Source organism: Microtus oregoni, unplaced genomic scaffold (genome assembly GCF_018167655.1).
Source record: "Microtus oregoni isolate MIOR12 unplaced genomic scaffold, Mior012 000010F_ref0000083, whole genome shotgun sequence".
Classification (NCBI taxonomy): domain Eukaryota; kingdom Metazoa; phylum Chordata; class Mammalia; order Rodentia; family Cricetidae; genus Microtus; species Microtus oregoni.
This window is the reverse complement of record NW_024543069.1, coordinates 79,115-94,780: the sequence shown is the minus strand read 5'-3', so window position 1 is coordinate 94,780 and position 15,666 is coordinate 79,115. Positions and strand designations below refer to the sequence as shown.

At 41.1% G+C, this 15,666-nt stretch overlaps 2 protein-coding genes across 2 annotated transcripts in view; both read right to left on the bottom strand.

Annotated features, from left to right (window-relative positions):
* LOC121453009 (antigen-presenting glycoprotein CD1d-like) overlaps positions 1 to 9,485 on the bottom strand; it is a 54,432-nt gene extending 44,947 nt beyond the window's left edge. Inside the window, exons 1-6 of the mRNA XM_041659520.1 lie at positions 9,349 to 9,485; positions 8,817 to 9,086; positions 8,258 to 8,536; positions 7,535 to 7,813; positions 6,753 to 6,855; positions 6,611 to 6,664 (exon numbers count right to left, since the gene is read on the bottom strand). Coding sequence (XP_041515454.1) covers positions 6,611 to 6,664; positions 6,753 to 6,855; positions 7,535 to 7,813; positions 8,258 to 8,536; positions 8,817 to 9,086; positions 9,349 to 9,409 — 1,046 coding nt within the window. The 5' untranslated portion in view covers positions 9,410 to 9,485. The remainder of the gene's footprint in view (positions 1 to 6,610; positions 6,665 to 6,752; positions 6,856 to 7,534; positions 7,814 to 8,257; positions 8,537 to 8,816; positions 9,087 to 9,348) is intronic.
* A 2,747-nt stretch (positions 9,486 to 12,232) lies between these two features.
* Positions 12,233 to 15,217, bottom strand: LOC121452844 (antigen-presenting glycoprotein CD1d2-like). The gene is made up of 6 exons (XM_041659172.1): positions 15,118 to 15,217; positions 14,589 to 14,858; positions 14,035 to 14,313; positions 13,323 to 13,601; positions 12,558 to 12,660; positions 12,233 to 12,466 (listed from the first exon to the last, which is right to left on the bottom strand). The coding sequence occupies exons 1-6, from the start codon at positions 15,176 to 15,178 to the stop codon at positions 12,445 to 12,447; spliced, it is 1,014 nt and encodes a 337-aa protein (XP_041515106.1). The 5' UTR covers positions 15,179 to 15,217; the 3' UTR covers positions 12,233 to 12,444.
* Positions 15,218 to 15,666: the final 449 nt, after the last annotated feature.

Below are 15,666 nucleotides of genomic sequence, written 5' to 3'. Positions count from 1 at the left end.
ATAAATCATGTGAAAGAATTTACTACTGGTGTTTGCTTAAAGAACATGTAGTTACACTGCTTTCTGAATTCTTATGTAATGCATGTAGAATAGTGCATTTCTCAGTCTTAGTCAAAAAATCTAATGGTGTAGAACTCTAGGACAACTCTGATGCCATTTCTGAGGCCTCTCAGACTTCGTGCTCCCCCCCCTCCCAGGAACCTAGCAACTACACATGCATGTACTGAAATGTTGGGGACTTTCCATCTCCCCGTGTCCTTGTGGATGTTCTCCAAATAGAGCTCCATTCCTGGAATTGGGACAAGATAACCCACAGATGTCCACAGATGTTTTGACTCAGTCCCTGGAAAGGGGGTCAAAGTAACCCTCAGATGTTTCCTCTTACCTTGCCTGATCTGGCAACTGCTCTCCAGCCCTGGCTCAGACCAATTATTGTTAGTAGCCCTTTGAATAAGCCAACCCTAATAGTTGAAAAACAACCCCCAACTTTCCCCCCTTGTTTCTATGGCTTTTTGCTTTAAAAGTAGCTTGTGACAGTCATTTGGGTCTTTTGGCTTCTCGAATGCTGAAGGACCCTGTCGTGACAGAATTAAATCCTCTTGCTTTTACATCAACTGCAGTGTGAGAGTGGTCTCTTGGGGGAACTCCTCCTCAGTAATTTAGGGTTCAACAAAGGCAGTGAGTGATGGTCAAAGCAGAGAATCACAACTTGACCAAGTGCTGATAATAAGGGACTGCACAGGGCTTGGTCCTAAGTAAGGCATCTATACCATCCACTCTGAGGTTCAGAGGACATGGCAATAGAGGGAAAGACTGAGAGACTGGAGAAGAACACCATATAGTGCTGTCATTTGAGGATCCAATGGCTGCTGCAGTTAAGAATACACAGCTTCTGTGACCACCTACAGAAGACAAGGAGGCAGGAGTTGAGCTACCAGGGAGAAGGAGGTCGGCAAAAACCTTCAGTACTTAATCCAGGACAACAGATGAGAAATGAAATGGATCAGACTCACTTTCTGCTAAGGTCATGTTCAACCTCCTTAGCAATCAGGGAAATGCAAATCAAAACAACTTTGAGATACCATCTTACACCTGTCAGAATGGCTAAAATCAAAAACAACAATGATAGCCTATGCTGGAGAGGATATGGAGTAATGGGAACTCTCATCCATTGCTGGTGGGAATGCAAACTTGTGCAACTACTTTAGAAATCATTGTGGCGGTTTCTCAGGAAATTGGGAATCAATATACCTCAAGATCCAGCAATACTACTCTTGGGAATATACCCAAGAGATGCCCAATCATACTACAAAAGCATTTGTTCAACTATGTTCATAGCAGTATTATTTGTAATTGCCAGATCCTGGAAACAACCTAGATGCCCCTCAATGGAAGAATAGATAAAGAAAGTGTGGAAAATATACTCATTAGAGTACTACTCAGCGGTAAAAAAATAATGACATTTTGAATTTTGCATGCAAATGGATGGAAATAGAAAACACTATCCTGAGTGAGATAACCCATACCCAAAAAGATGAATATGGTATGTATTCACTCATTAGTGGACTCTAGCCATAAACAAAGGACATTAAGCCTACAGTTCACAAGCCTAGAGAAGCCAAATAACAAGGTGAACCCAAAGAAAAACATATATAGATCCTCTTGGAAATTGGAAGCAAATAAGATTGCCAGGTAAAAGTTGGGAGCATGGGGGTGGGGTGGGGGAGGGGAGAGGGGGAGAGAGAAGGAAAAAGAAAAAGACTGGAGAGTGCTTGGGGGAGTGGGAGGGTGGAGATGGAGGAAGGACAGATATAGGAGTAGGGAAGAAGATATCTACATTAAGGGAGCCATTTTAGGGTTGGCAAGAGACTTGGTTCTAGAGGGGATCCCAGGTGCCCACGGGGATATCCCCAGCTAGGTCGTTGGGCAGCAGAGTAGAGGGTGCCTGAACTAGCTTTGCCCCACTATCACACTGATGATTATCTCGAATATCACAATAGAGTCTTCATCCGGTGACAGATGGAGATAGAGATAAAGTCCCTCATTAGAGCAACGAACTGAGCCCACAAGGTCCAGTTGAAAAGCAGGAGGGAGATGAGCAAGGAAGTCTGGACCGCAAAGGGTTGGTCCACCCACTGAGACAGTGTACCTGTTCTAAAGAGAGCTCACCAAATCCAGCTGGACCGGATCTGAATGAGGATGCAATCAAACCGGACTCTCTGAATGTGGCTGAAAATGGGGGTTGACTGAGAAGCCATTGATAAAGGCACAGAGACTTGTTTCTACTGCATGTACTGGCTTTTTGGGACCCCAGTCTATTTGGATGCAAAGCTTCCTAGGCCTGGATGTGTGTGTGTGGTGGGGGGTTGGACTTCCCACAGGGCAGGATTCCCTGCCCTCTCTTAAGGAGGGAGGGGAAGGAGGGAGGGTGAGTGGGGGAACTGGAGGGAAATGGGAGGAGGAGATGAAGTGTAAATATATAAATGGAAAAATAAATGAAAAACAAAAAAAGAAAAGGAAAACTCTATGTATCTTATCAGATCACCATGGCTTAAAATTAGAATTCAACAGCAAAACAAATTTCAGAAGGCCCACAAACACATGGAAATTAAACAATGCTCACTCATCAATGGGTCAAGGAAGAAATTAAAGACTTTCTAAAAATCAACAAAATAGAAATAAAAAAATACAAAGAATCAATGAGACCAAGAGTTGGTTCTTCGAGAAAATCAACAAAATAGACAAACCGTTATCCAAACTAACCAAAAGGCAGAGAGAGACTATCCAAATTAACAAAATCAGAAGTGAAAAAGGGGACATAACAACAGATGTGGAGGAAATATAGAGAATCATCAGTTCATATGTCAAAAACCTGTACTCCACAAAATTGGAAAACTTAAAGGAAATGAACATTTTTTGGATAAATATCACTTACCAAAATTAAATCAAAACCAGATAAGCAAATTAAGCACACCTATAACTGCTGAAGAAATAGAAACATTCATCAAAAGTCTCCCAACCAAAAAAAAGCCCAGGACCAGAGGGTTTAGGCTCAGAATTCTACAAGATTTTCAAAGAAGAACTAATACCAATACTCCTCAAATTGTGCCACAAAATTGAAATAGAAGGAACAATGCCAAACTCTTTTCTTATTTTGTTTTCACTTTTTTTGTTTTCACTGCCAAACTCTTTTCATGCTACAATTACCCTGATACCCAAACCACACAAAGACATTACTAAGAAAGAAAATTACAGACCAATCTCATTCATGAACATTGATGCAAAAAAACTCAATAGAATGCTGGCAAACCAAATCCAAGACACATCAGAAAAATCATCCACTATGACCAAGGAGGCCTCATCCGAGAGATGCAGAGATAGTTCAATATATGAATATATGTCAATGTAATCCACTATGTAAACAAACTGAAAAAGAAAACACATGATCATCTCATTAGATGTTGAAAAAAACCGACAAAATACGATATCCTTTCATGATAAAGGTCTTGGAGAGAGCAAGGATACAAGGAGCATACCTAAACATAATAAAGCAATACACAGCTAGTCAACAGCCAACATCAAACTAAATGGAGAAAAACTCAAAGAAATCTAAATGAAATCAGGAACAAGACAAGGTTGTCCACTCTCTCCATATTTATTCAACAAAGTACTTGAGGTGCTAGCCAGAACGATAGGAAAAAAATGAAAAGGAAATCAAGGGGATTCAAGACGGAAAAAAAGAAATCAAACTCTCACTATTTGCTAATGATACGACAGTTTACATAAGTGACCCCCAAAATTCTACCAAGAAACTTTTACAAGACATAAACACCTTCAGTAACGTAGCAGGATACAAGATTAACTCAAAAAGAATCAGTAGCCCTCTTTTATACAGATGATAAATGGACTGAGAAAGAAATTAGAGAAGCATCACCTTTAACAATAGCCACAAATAACATAAAATAGCTTGGTGTAACTCTAACCAAACAAGTGAAAAACCTGTAAGACTCGAACTTTAAGTCTGTGAAGAAAGAAATTGAAGAAGACACCATAAAATGGAAAAATCCCCCATGCTCTTGGGTAGGTAGAATTAAGACAGTAAAAATGGCAATCTTACCAAAAGCAATCTACAAATTTAATGCAAAGCCCATCAAAATCCCAGAAAAATCTTCACAGACCTTGAAAGAACAATACTCAAATTTCTTATGGAAAATCAAAAAAAATCCAGGATGGCCAAAACAGTCCTATACAATAAAGCAACTTCTAGAGGCATCACAATCCCTGACTTCAAACTTTACTACAGATCTACAGTACTGAATACAGCTTGGTATTGACATATAAACCGACAGGAGGACCGATGGAACTGAATTGAAGACCAGATATCAATCTACACCTACAAACTCCTGATTTTTGACAATGAAGCAATAAACAAATAAATAAAATGGATAAAAGAAAGCATATCCAACAAATGGTCCTGACATAACTGTATTTCAACAAGTAGAAGAATGAAAGTAGATCAGTATCTATCACAATGCACAAAACTCAAATGCAAATGATCAAAGACTTCAACATAAAACCAATCACACTGAACCTCACAGAAGAGAAAGTGGGAAGTATACTTGCACGCATTGGCACAGGAGACCACTTCCTAAATATAACTGCAGAAGTACCAACCCTGAGAGCAACAATTAATAAATGGGACCTTCTGAAATTGAGAAACTTTTGCAAAGCAAAGGACACAGTCAACAAGACAAAACAGCAGCTTATAGCGTGGGAAAAGATCTTCACCAAACCCACATCAGACAGAGGACTGATAACCAAAACATACAATGAACTCAAGAAAATTAACTTCAAAAGAACAAATAATCTAATGAAAAAAACAGAGCTCTCAAGAGAGGAATCTAAAATGTCTGAAAGACACCTAAGGGAATGCTCAACAACCTTAGCCATAAGAGAAATGAAATCAAAATAACTTTGAGATTCCATTTTATACCTGTAAGAATGGCCAAGATCAAAAACTCTGATGACAGTTTTATGCTGGAGAGGATGTGGGGTAAAGGGAACACTCCTCCTTTGCTGGTGGGAGTGCAAACTTGTACAGCTGCTTTGGAAATCAGTATGATGTTTTTCAGAAAATTAGAAAACAACCTACCTCAAGACCAGCAATACCACTTTTGAGTATATACCCAAAGGATGTTTTATCATACCAAAAAGACATGTACTAAACTATGTTCATAGCAGCATTATTTGTCATAGGTAGAACCTGGAAACAACCTAAATGCCCCTCAACTGAAGAATGAATAAAGAAGATGTGGTACTTTTACATAATGGAATACTATACATTGGAAAAAATGATGACATCTTGAAAATTGCGGACAAATGGATGGATCAAGCAAACACCATATTGAGTGAGGTAACACAGACCAAAAAAAACAGATAACATGTAGTCACAAGTAGCTTTTATACATAAAGCAAAGTCTGCCCTACTGTTTTTTTGTTTTTTCAGAAAGAAAAAAAAAAAAGGAAAAAAACGCCTTGAGTTGCCTTCTAAATCTATGAATTACATTACGGCAAAAGGGACTTTGTGTCCCACTATGACTGTATGAACTCATTATGTCTACTCCTTTCTACTGGGCCTCACCTGCTAATGTAAGTACTACTTCCTGATAGTGCCATGGGCTGGAATCTTGACCTTCAATAAAAGGGGTGTCGGGATACATTTCAAATGAAAATTATAGGAGTGTTTGAGGGAAATATCTCAAGGTAAGAATGTATATACTATGACTTCTTTTTAAAATACAGTGATTCCAAGTAAAACTCCAGGAGACCTCCTAAATTTTATTTTAAAGAGAACACACACATCAGTCATGAATGCATGTTTACAATAGAGACTCTGTCCTAAGATTGTCATTATGGCATTTAGGACAAATATTTTCTTTTAAAGAGCCACAAACTGGAAGTCCTTGGGTTGTCATTAGATGGACATCCATCAGGTGTGGATCTAAGATATCAAACAGTGCTGATATTTGCAAATATTTGAGTTTACTTTAAAATCTGTATGTCACCTCTCCTCTCAAATAAGTATTTCTAGGTTTCTTAAAACCTGTAGACTTCAGCCATGATGGCATTGGACTTTACACTTTTCAACAAACTTGGAACCATCAGTTTGGGCAGGATCTGTGCTTTCCAGTTCAGTGCAAATCCCATAAAATACTGTCCACAGCTTGTTCTTGGCAGGTATGTATATTTGCAATTGTGTTTGTTCCAAACCACCGGGGCTTTTATAAACTTGTAATACAATGAGAAAGAAATTAATTTTTGAAATAAATATTGAAAGGGTGTGCTGGTTGCTCTTCACTTTCTTCAAGGTTGTTTTACCCTCCTCCTCAATTCCTCAGCCAAGCAGGACTGAAGTCCTAGAAGCCGGAAGGTCTGAGGCTCAGGAAAGGCAGGAGTAAGGAAGACCTACAGGATGTCTTTTTTTGTTGTTGTTGTTTTGTTTTTTGAGACAGGGTTTCTCTGTGGTTTTGGAGCCTGTCCTGGAACTAGCTCTTGTAGACCAGGCTGGTCTCGAACTCACAGAGATCCACCTGCCTCTGCCTCCCGAGTGCTGGGATTAAAGGCGTGCGCCACCACCGCCCGGCCCGGGATGTCTTGATAGGAGCTGAGAGAAAAGAGAGAGGCCATTAGGAAAGAAATGGAGATAACAAAGCAGGGATGTTGAGGAAAGAACACAGGAAAGGGGAACTTACCGGCGCTTCTTGGTGTAGATCACATAACCAATTAGAGCACATATTGGTAGTCCTACTACTACTACTGCCGCGATAATACCGTTGGGTGAATATTTGTCATGTTCTGTAGAAAAATACAAAGCATCACTAAACAAAGAACTGAGACCTATTTTATGTTCCCTTTTCTAAGCACATGTGAGGAAGCCACCCACTGCTTTTTCTTTATTTAAACTATATCCTTTTAGTCTTCGTGAGTTTAGACTGACCATCTATTGTCAGGATTTGACTGTATGCTCTCCAGACAGATGTGAATCTGTTTACCCCCAGCTCTTGAATTTTCAGAATGACTTTACCTTATCTTAGCAATAACCTCTTTATATATAAAGTCAGAATCGCAGTATTTGCTTCAAAGCTAAGTGATGAACTGATATGTTGGTGACAGAGTGGTCAGTGCTCACAGAGGAGGCATCAATAACCTACAGCTATTCCTCGTGCCCTGGATCCTCTATCCTGGGGTGTGTATCCTCCTGAATTTCTTTATTTGCCCTTTGCCTCTGGGTCTTCTGAGTTTCTTGGTCTACATTCCTCATATATATATATATATATATATATATATATATATATATATATCATCTTAACTCAAATTTACTGGGATTGATTTCTGTATCTAGAATTCCCCCTTCTCTCTCTCCTATAATAGTTAGGGGTTTCATATCTGAAACTCAGTTTATTTAGTTCTCATTCCAAGCTTGAATTGTACCTCTACTTGCTCTCACCCAGGATACAGGTTTTTTTTTTCTTACGTGAACGGCAGATTTTGTTCTGTCCTCCTAGACTGCTATGTTTCACGCAGCAGGCCAGGCCAGCCTCCTTTCCAGCCTCCACATCCAGGGTTGCTTGGAGATACCATGTCTCATCAGCATTGGGCAGGTAGTCACTTGTCTGAGTACTATTTTGCTCCTGCTCACCCTGCATCCACATCACCCACACAGGCTTTGGGTAGAAGCCAGAGACATGACACACCAACTGTAGATGACCATGTTTAGGACTGAGGCCACTGGGCAATGAGACCACAGGCTTCTCTATACCCAGGAAGAGAATAAAAATATTTTAAAGCAAAAACATTTATATTAGAGGCTCCAGAATTCCTATCAAGTTCATGCTTTCCACAGGTCCCCTTCTGGAGATGATGTTGCCTATTAGTTTAAATCCATTTGTATCACTGTGATTAGGGAAACCTTCCCTGACATTTCTACCCCTTCCCCGATGCAAGTGTTCCATGAATAGTCCTTCTCTGTACTCTAGAACACCCTGAGTTCAACTGATATAGCATGTCTCAAATACCAGTTGGCTCAGTTCTGATCCCCAGTGTTTATTTAACTCAATTTATAGAATCCAGAGTGAGTGCCAGTGACAAGAATAAACCCCACATGCCTTATTCACCTCTTCCTAGGCCTTGTTCTTTCTCTAAAGCATACAGAAATGGAAAAATATAGGGAGAGCCGGGGTGAGGCAAGCAGGCTGACCTTGTTTCTCTAGCTCTGCCTTCCCTGCTTCCAGGAGGCCATGGACAAACTTGGGGCAGATGTCATTCAGAAGCCATTGTGCTGTTTCCATTGTCCCTTGATCACCATTGAGCACTTTAATAACCAACTCTGTCCAAGGTGGGGCATCTGGGGCCTTCTGAAAGGAAGTTCCCTGAAAACTCAGGATATATTCTCCTTGAAATGCTACATAGAAAAAGCTTTCTGAAGCATTCTCAGAGTACACGTCACACCCAGCAGACATCTGGATCTCAACAGGATCTGTAAAGGGGAGTGTGTAGAGATTCAAGAATGGTTAAAGTTTGGAAGAAATTGACATGGAGATAACAGTTTGTCCCAGTTGAGGGAAATGATTGCTGGGTCCTGGAGCAGAGACAGGGATTATTTTTAGAAGAGACAAGGATCCCTCTAGACAGAGGTGAAAATCTTAAGGGTGGAGAAAAAAGAAATCTCATCAAGAAGGCCCACAGTTACCCAGTTGGGATCTGGGGTTCTCTCTCATCCACTAAGTACCTTTTCAGGGTTCCATCCCTCCACTCACAGTGTATATTAGGCAGCATTTTGACAAATTCCTGTACGTCCCTGGTAAAGCTGAATCGATAAACTTGAAATACACGCTGCAATTGCTCCCACTGTTGGTCACTGAATTTGCCCTGGGACCAGGGCTTCATGAAGTCAATGGTGTCTGAGGCATTACTCCACCGATGAGTTTGCAGATCCCCCAGCCAAGCAGAGCCATCTGTGCTTGAGCTACTACTGTTTGGGAAGGAAGAGATCTGCAGGATCCTGAAGGGAAAATTCTTTTGCTGGGCTGGAAACAATGAAAACCAAATAAGGACAGTAAGAATCTAAGTCAGCAGCAAAGGTTGTTAGGAAAACGCCTTACCTGTGCTTTAAAAGGGACAGTACCAGTCAGAACTGCATTTAGCTTTGAGCGGGATCAGCATCTGTTCTGCCCACCAATGTGCTTGGAGCCTGCCAAGGTCCACCTCCACCCACCCAGGATGAAAACACTGCTAGCCCAGCCCTCTCTTCTTTCTTTTCCAGACCATTCTGTGCCCTCTTCTACTCACCTTCAGATTGTATCCAGACCCAGGGGAACACCCAAAACAACAGGCATGGTAGGTACCACATGGTGAGAGAGGTTTACACAGCAGTAGGCTCCGACTTCTCCACTTTCTCTTTGCAGTGCCTCAGGAGAACAGCTCTGGGCTTTGTGCAAAGAGCCTGCCAAATAAGGAAGCACCGGATCTGGCAAAGGAATTACTCTTTTACAAAGTCACCCCCTAGTGGTTGAGTGTTGGAATGCAGCTTTAATCAGCACCTCTGAGAGCAATCAACTTTTCTCAACCTTCTTTTGCTTACACTAAAGAAAGAGGTTGAGACTGGTTTGTCATAACGATGTTAAAGGTGAGACATAACATCATATTTGTGTTACAACTCTGATGATATTAAAAATGCAAGGGAAGAAAAGGAGAAAAGTTTCGACCTGGCTAGCAGTGATTATCTGCAGGTGCTACTTTGTTTTACACTTCTGACTCCTTCCAGATCTCCACACGTTTGGAATAAATAAGGATAGACATGATTCTCACATCGGTACACTGAGAGGTTAAGATCGGGTGGGCTAAGTTCCTTCACAGCATTCCTACCCCCAAATCTCCTGTATCAGGGGTCCCCAGACACTTTCCCTGATCTGTTAGGTTTATTCGTAGATATTTCATTGTCTGTGAGACTATTGTGAATTGTAGTATGTCTGTGATATCTTTCTCAGCAAGTTAATTGTTGACATATAGAAAAGCTATTAATTTTGATAAGTTTATTTTGTATTTTGCCACCTTGCTGAAATTGTTGATCATTTCTAGAAGGTGCTTTTTGATGGAATTTTTGGAATATCATATCATCTGCAAACTGGGATAGTTTTACTTCTTTTCCTATTTCTACCTCTTTACTTTCCTTCTCTTGCCTTATTGCTCCAGCTTTGTGCTTCAGATACTGTATTGAAGAGGAGTGGAGATGTGGGCAGCGTTGTCTCATTCCTGATCTTAATGGTATTGCTTTGAATTTTTCCCATTTAGGATGTTGAGTGTGGGCTTGTCATATTTAGTCTTTATGATATTGAGGTATATTCCCTCCTGCTCTCTCTAGCACTCTATCTTTAAGGCATGTTGAATTTTGTCAAAAATATTTTCTGCAGCAGCTCTCAGGCAGCGACCTCTGTGGGAGCAGACACAAAAACACAGACAACAGATGATCGCAGAGCAACAAATCCCAAAGAAAAAACACACATGATAACATCTCTTACAATGAAATCTAAAATAACCGGAGCTAGCAATCACTGGTCATTAATATCCCTTAATATAAATGAACTCAATTCACCTATAAAAATATGCAGGCTAACAGATTAGATACAAAAACAGAATCCATGCTTCTGTTGCATACAAGAAACACACCTTAATGTTAAAGACAGACATCACCTCAGAGTAAAGGGTTGGGAAAACAAATCCCAATCAAATGGACCTAAGAAACAAGCTGGTATAGCTATCCTAATATCTAACAAAATAGACTTCAAACTACAGTCCCATTCTTGCATCCCCCTAGATCTTGCTTGGCTGGTAAGATTGTTTTTGGATGGTATTGTAAGTCCCCCCCCCTCCGGCAGGTAAATAATGGTCTAACTTTCAATTCTGAGCCAGTGTGAGATGTCTTTTAAGCACCTGATTTCTCCGCCCATCACCTTTATGACAAGAACTTTAAGTCTTTGAAGAAAGAAATTGAAGAAGACACCAGAAAGTGGAAAGATCTCCCATGCTCTTGGGTAGGTAGAATTAACATAATTAAAATGGCAATCTTACCAAAAGCAATTTACAAATTTAATGCGAAGCCCATTAAAATCCCAGAAAAATCTTCACAGACCTTGAAAGAACAATACTCAACTTTTTATGGAAAAGCAAAAAACCCAGGATAGGCAAAACAATTCTATACAATAAAAGAACTTCTGGAGGCATCACAATCCCTGACTTCAAACTCTACTACAGAGCTACAGTACTGAAAAAAAGCCCGGTATTGACATAAAAACAGACAGGAGGACCAATGGAACTGAGTAGAAGACCAGATATCAATCTATGCACCTACAAACACCTGACTTTTGACAAAGAAGCAATAAGTGAATGAATAAATAAATAAATAAAATGGAGAAAAGAAAGCATATCTCAGACTAGAAAAAAAGAATAGAAAAAACGCCTTGAGTTCCCTACTAAATCTATGAATTACACTACTGCAAAAGAGACTTTGTGTCCTACTTTGACTGTATGAACTTATTATGTCAACTCCTTTTTAGTGGGCCTCACCTGTTAACGTAAGTACTAATTCCTGATAGTGCCATGGGCTGGTAACTTGACCTTTAATAAATGGTCTGTTGGGATACATTTTAAATGAAATTATAGCAGTGTTTGAGGGAAATATCTCAAGGTAAGTAGGTATACACTATGACTTCTTTTTTTAAATACAATGATTCCAAGTAAATCCCCAAGAGACCTCCTAAATTTTATTTTAAAGAGAACACACACATCAGTCATGAATGCATGTTTACAATAGAGACTCTGTCATAAGATTGTCATTATTGCATTTAGGACAAATATTTTCTTTTAAAGAGCCACAAACTGGAAGCCCTTGGGTTGTCATTAGATGGACATCCATCAGATGTGGATGTAAGATATGAAAGAATACTGATATTTGGGAATATTTGAGTTTACTTTAATATCTGTATGTCCCTGCTCCTCTCAAATAAGTATTTCTAGGTTTTTTTGAAACCTGTAGAGTTCAGATATGTTGGCATTAGACTTTACATTTTTCAACAAACTTGGAACCATTGGTTTGGGCAGAATCTGTGCTTTCCAGTTCAGTGCAAATCCCATAAAATACTGCCCACAGCTCGTTTTTGGCAGGTATGTTTATTTGCAATTGTGTTTGTTCCAAACCACCTGGGCTTTTATAAACTTGTAATACAATGAAAAAGAAATTAATTTTTAAAATAAATATTGAAAGAGTGTGCTGGTAGCTCTTCACATTCTTCAAGGTTCTTTTATTCTCCTCAGTTCCTCAGACAACCATGACTGAAGTCCTAGAAGCCAGAAGGTCTGAGTCTCAGGAAAGGCAGGTGTAAGGAAGACCTATGGGATGTCTTGATAGGAACTGAGAAAAAAAGAGAGAGGCCATTAGGAAAGAAAAGGTGGTAACAAAACAAAGATACTGAAAAAAGGAACACAGGAAAGGGGAGACTTACCGGCGCTTCTTGGTGTAGATCACATAACCAATTAGAGCACATATTGGTACTAGTACTACTAGTACTACCACGATGATAATACCCGTGGATAAATGTCTGCCACCTGCTTTGGAAGAATGCAAGGTATCACTAAACAAATAACCCAGACTTATTTCAAGTTCCCTATTCTAAGCACATGTGAGGAAGCCATGCCATTGGTTTTTTTCTTTATTTAAACTCTATTCTTTTAGTCTTCATGAGTTTAGACTGACCATCTATTGTCAGGATTTGACTGTATGCTCTCCAGACAGATGTGAATCTGTTTACCCCAGCTCTTGAATTTCCTGAATGACTTTGGGTGGTTACCTTATCCTAGCACTGACTTCTTTATCTACAAAGTCAGAATAGCAGTATTTGCTTCAAAGCTAAGTGATGAACTGATATGTTGGTAACAGAGTGGTCAGTGCTCACAGAGGAGGCATCAATAACCTACAGCTATGCCTCGTGCCCTGGATCCTCTATCCTGGGGTGCGTATCCTCCTGAACTTCTTTATTTACCCTTATGCCTCTGGGTCTTCTGAGTTTCTTGGTCTACATTCCTCTCACATATATAGAACATCTTAACTCAAATTTACTGGGATTGATTTCTGTATCTAGAATTCCCCCTTCTCTCTCTCCTATAATAGTTAGGGGTTTCATATCTGAAACTCAGTTTGTTTAGTTCTCATTCCAAGCTTGAATGGTACCTCTACTTGCTCTCACCCAGGATACAGGTTTTTTTCTTACGTGAACGGCAGATTTTATTCTGTCCTCCTAGACTGCTATGTTTCACGCAGCAGGCCAGGCCAGCCTCCTTTCCAGCCTCCACATCCAGGGTTGCTTGGAGATACCATGTCTCATCAGCATTGGGCAGGTAGTCACTTGTCTGAGTACTATTTTGCTCCTGCTCACCCTGCATCCACATCACCCACACAGGCTTTGGGTAGAAACCAGAGACATGACACACCAACTGTAGATGACCATGTTTAGGACTGAGGCCACTGGACAACCAGACCTCAGGCTTCTCTGTACCCAGAAAGAGAATAAAAATATTTTAAAGCAAAAACATTTATATTAGAGGCTCCAGAATTGCTATTAAGTTTACACTTTCCACAGTTCCCCTTCTGGAGATGATGTTGCCTATTAGTTTAAATCCATTTGTATCACTGTGACTAGGGAAACAATCTGTGATACTTTCACCCCTTCCTTGATTCAAGTGTTCCAGGAACAGTCCTCCTCTGTACTCTAGAACACCCTGAGTACAGCTGATATAGCATGTCTCAAATACCACCTGGTCAGTTCTGATCCCCAGTGTTTATTTAACTCAATAAGAATGAGTGCCAGTGACAAGAATAAACCCCACAAGCCTTATTCACCTCCTCCTAGGCATTGCCCTTTTCCTAAAGCTTACAGTGAAGGGAAAATATATGGAGAGCTGGGGTGAGGCAAGCAGGCTGACCTTGTTTCTCTAGCTCTGCTTTCCCTGCTTCCAGGAGGCCATGGGCAAACTGGGGCCAGGTATCATTCAGAAGCCATTGGAGGGTTTCCATTGTCCCTTGATCACCGTTGAGCACGTTAATGACCAAATCTGTCCAAGGTGGGGCATCTGGGGCCTTCTGAAAGGAAGTTCCCTGAAAACTCAGGATATATTCTCCTTGAAATGCTACATAGAAAAAGCTTTCTGAAGCATTCTCAGGGTACACCTCACAGCCAGTAGACATCTGGATCTCAGCAGGATCTGTAAAGGGGAGTGTGTAGAGATTCAAGAATGGTTAAGAAGTTTGGAAGAAAGGAGAAGAAATTGGCATGGAGATAACAGTTTGTCCCAGTTGAGGGAAATGATTGCGGGGTCCTGGAGCAGAGACAGGGATTATTTTCAGAAGAGACAAGGATCCCTCTAGACAGAAGTGAAAATCGAGAATCTCATCAAGTAGGCCCACAGTTACCCAGTTGTGGTCTGGGTTTCTCTCTCACCCACTCGGTACCTTTTTAGGGCTCCATCCCTCCACTTACAGTGTACATTAGGCAGCATTTTGGCAAATTCCTGTATGTCCCTGGTAAAGCTGAATCGATAAACTTGAAGTATACGCTGCAAGTTCTCCCACTGTTGGTCACTGTATTTGCCCTGGGACCAGGGCTTCACAAAGTCAATGGTGTCCGAGGCATTACTCCACCGATGAGTTTGCCGATCCCCCAGCCATGCCAAGCCATCTGTACTTGAGCTACTACTGTTTGGGAAGGAAGAGATCTGCAGGATCCTGAAGGGAAAATTCTTTTGCTGGGCTGGAAACAATGAAAACCGAATGATCACAGTAAGTGTCCAATTCAGCGGGCAGATGGTTGTAAAAGAGTCTTAGCCCGGCCTGCAAAGGGAGGGTAGTGTTCAGAACTGCATTTAGCTCAGAGCTGCATCAGCATACGTTCTCCCCACCAGTGCACTTCAAGCCAGCCAGGGTCCACCTCCACCCACCCATGAGCACAGCACTGCTAGCCCCACACTCTTCCTCCTTCTCCAGACCATTCTGTGCCCACTTCTACTCACCTTCAGATTCTACCCAGACCCACGGGAACACCCAAAACAACAGGCACGATATGTTCCACATGCCTCGAGAGGTTTACACAGCCCTAGGCTCCAACTTCTCCACTTTCTCTTTGCAGTGCCTGAGAACAACAGCTCTGGGTTTTTGGCAAAGCCACCGCCCAATGCGGAAGAGCAGGCTCTGGCAAAGGAATTATTCTTTTACAAAGTCACCCCCTAGTGGTTGAGTGTTGGAATGCAGCTTTAATCAGCACCTCTGAGAGTAATCAACTTTTCTCAACCTTGTTTCCCATGCATTAAGAAAGAGGTTGAGTCACAGTCCAGCTGGCCTTGGTGAGCTCCCAATAGATCAGCCCCACAGTTTCCATCGGTGGTGCACCCCTCTTGGTCCTGACTTTCTTGTTCATCTTCTCCCTCTTTCTGTTCCTCATTGGGACTTTGGGAGCTCAGTCCAGTGCTCCAGTGTGGGTCTCTGTCTCTATCTCCATCCATCGCCAGATGAAGGTTCTATGGTGATATGCAAAAGATTCAGCAGTATGGGAAAAAGCAGGG

What these genes read in the sequence shown, in the direction of transcription:
- LOC121452844 (XM_041659172.1), bottom strand. Translation starts at nt 15,178, where the DNA reads ATGTGGAACATATCGTGCCTGTTGTTTTGGGTGTTCCCGTGGGTCTGG. An exon ending in AATGCTGCCTAATGTACACT is followed by an intron (nt 14,314 to 14,588) that starts GTAAGTGGAGGG and finishes TCCCCTTTACAG; the next exon opens with ATCCTGCTGAGATCCAGATG. An exon ending in AGCAGAGCTAGAGAAACAAG is followed by an intron (nt 13,602 to 14,034) that starts GTCAGCCTGCTT and finishes TTCTGGGTACAG; the next exon opens with AGAAGCCTGAGGTCTGGTTG.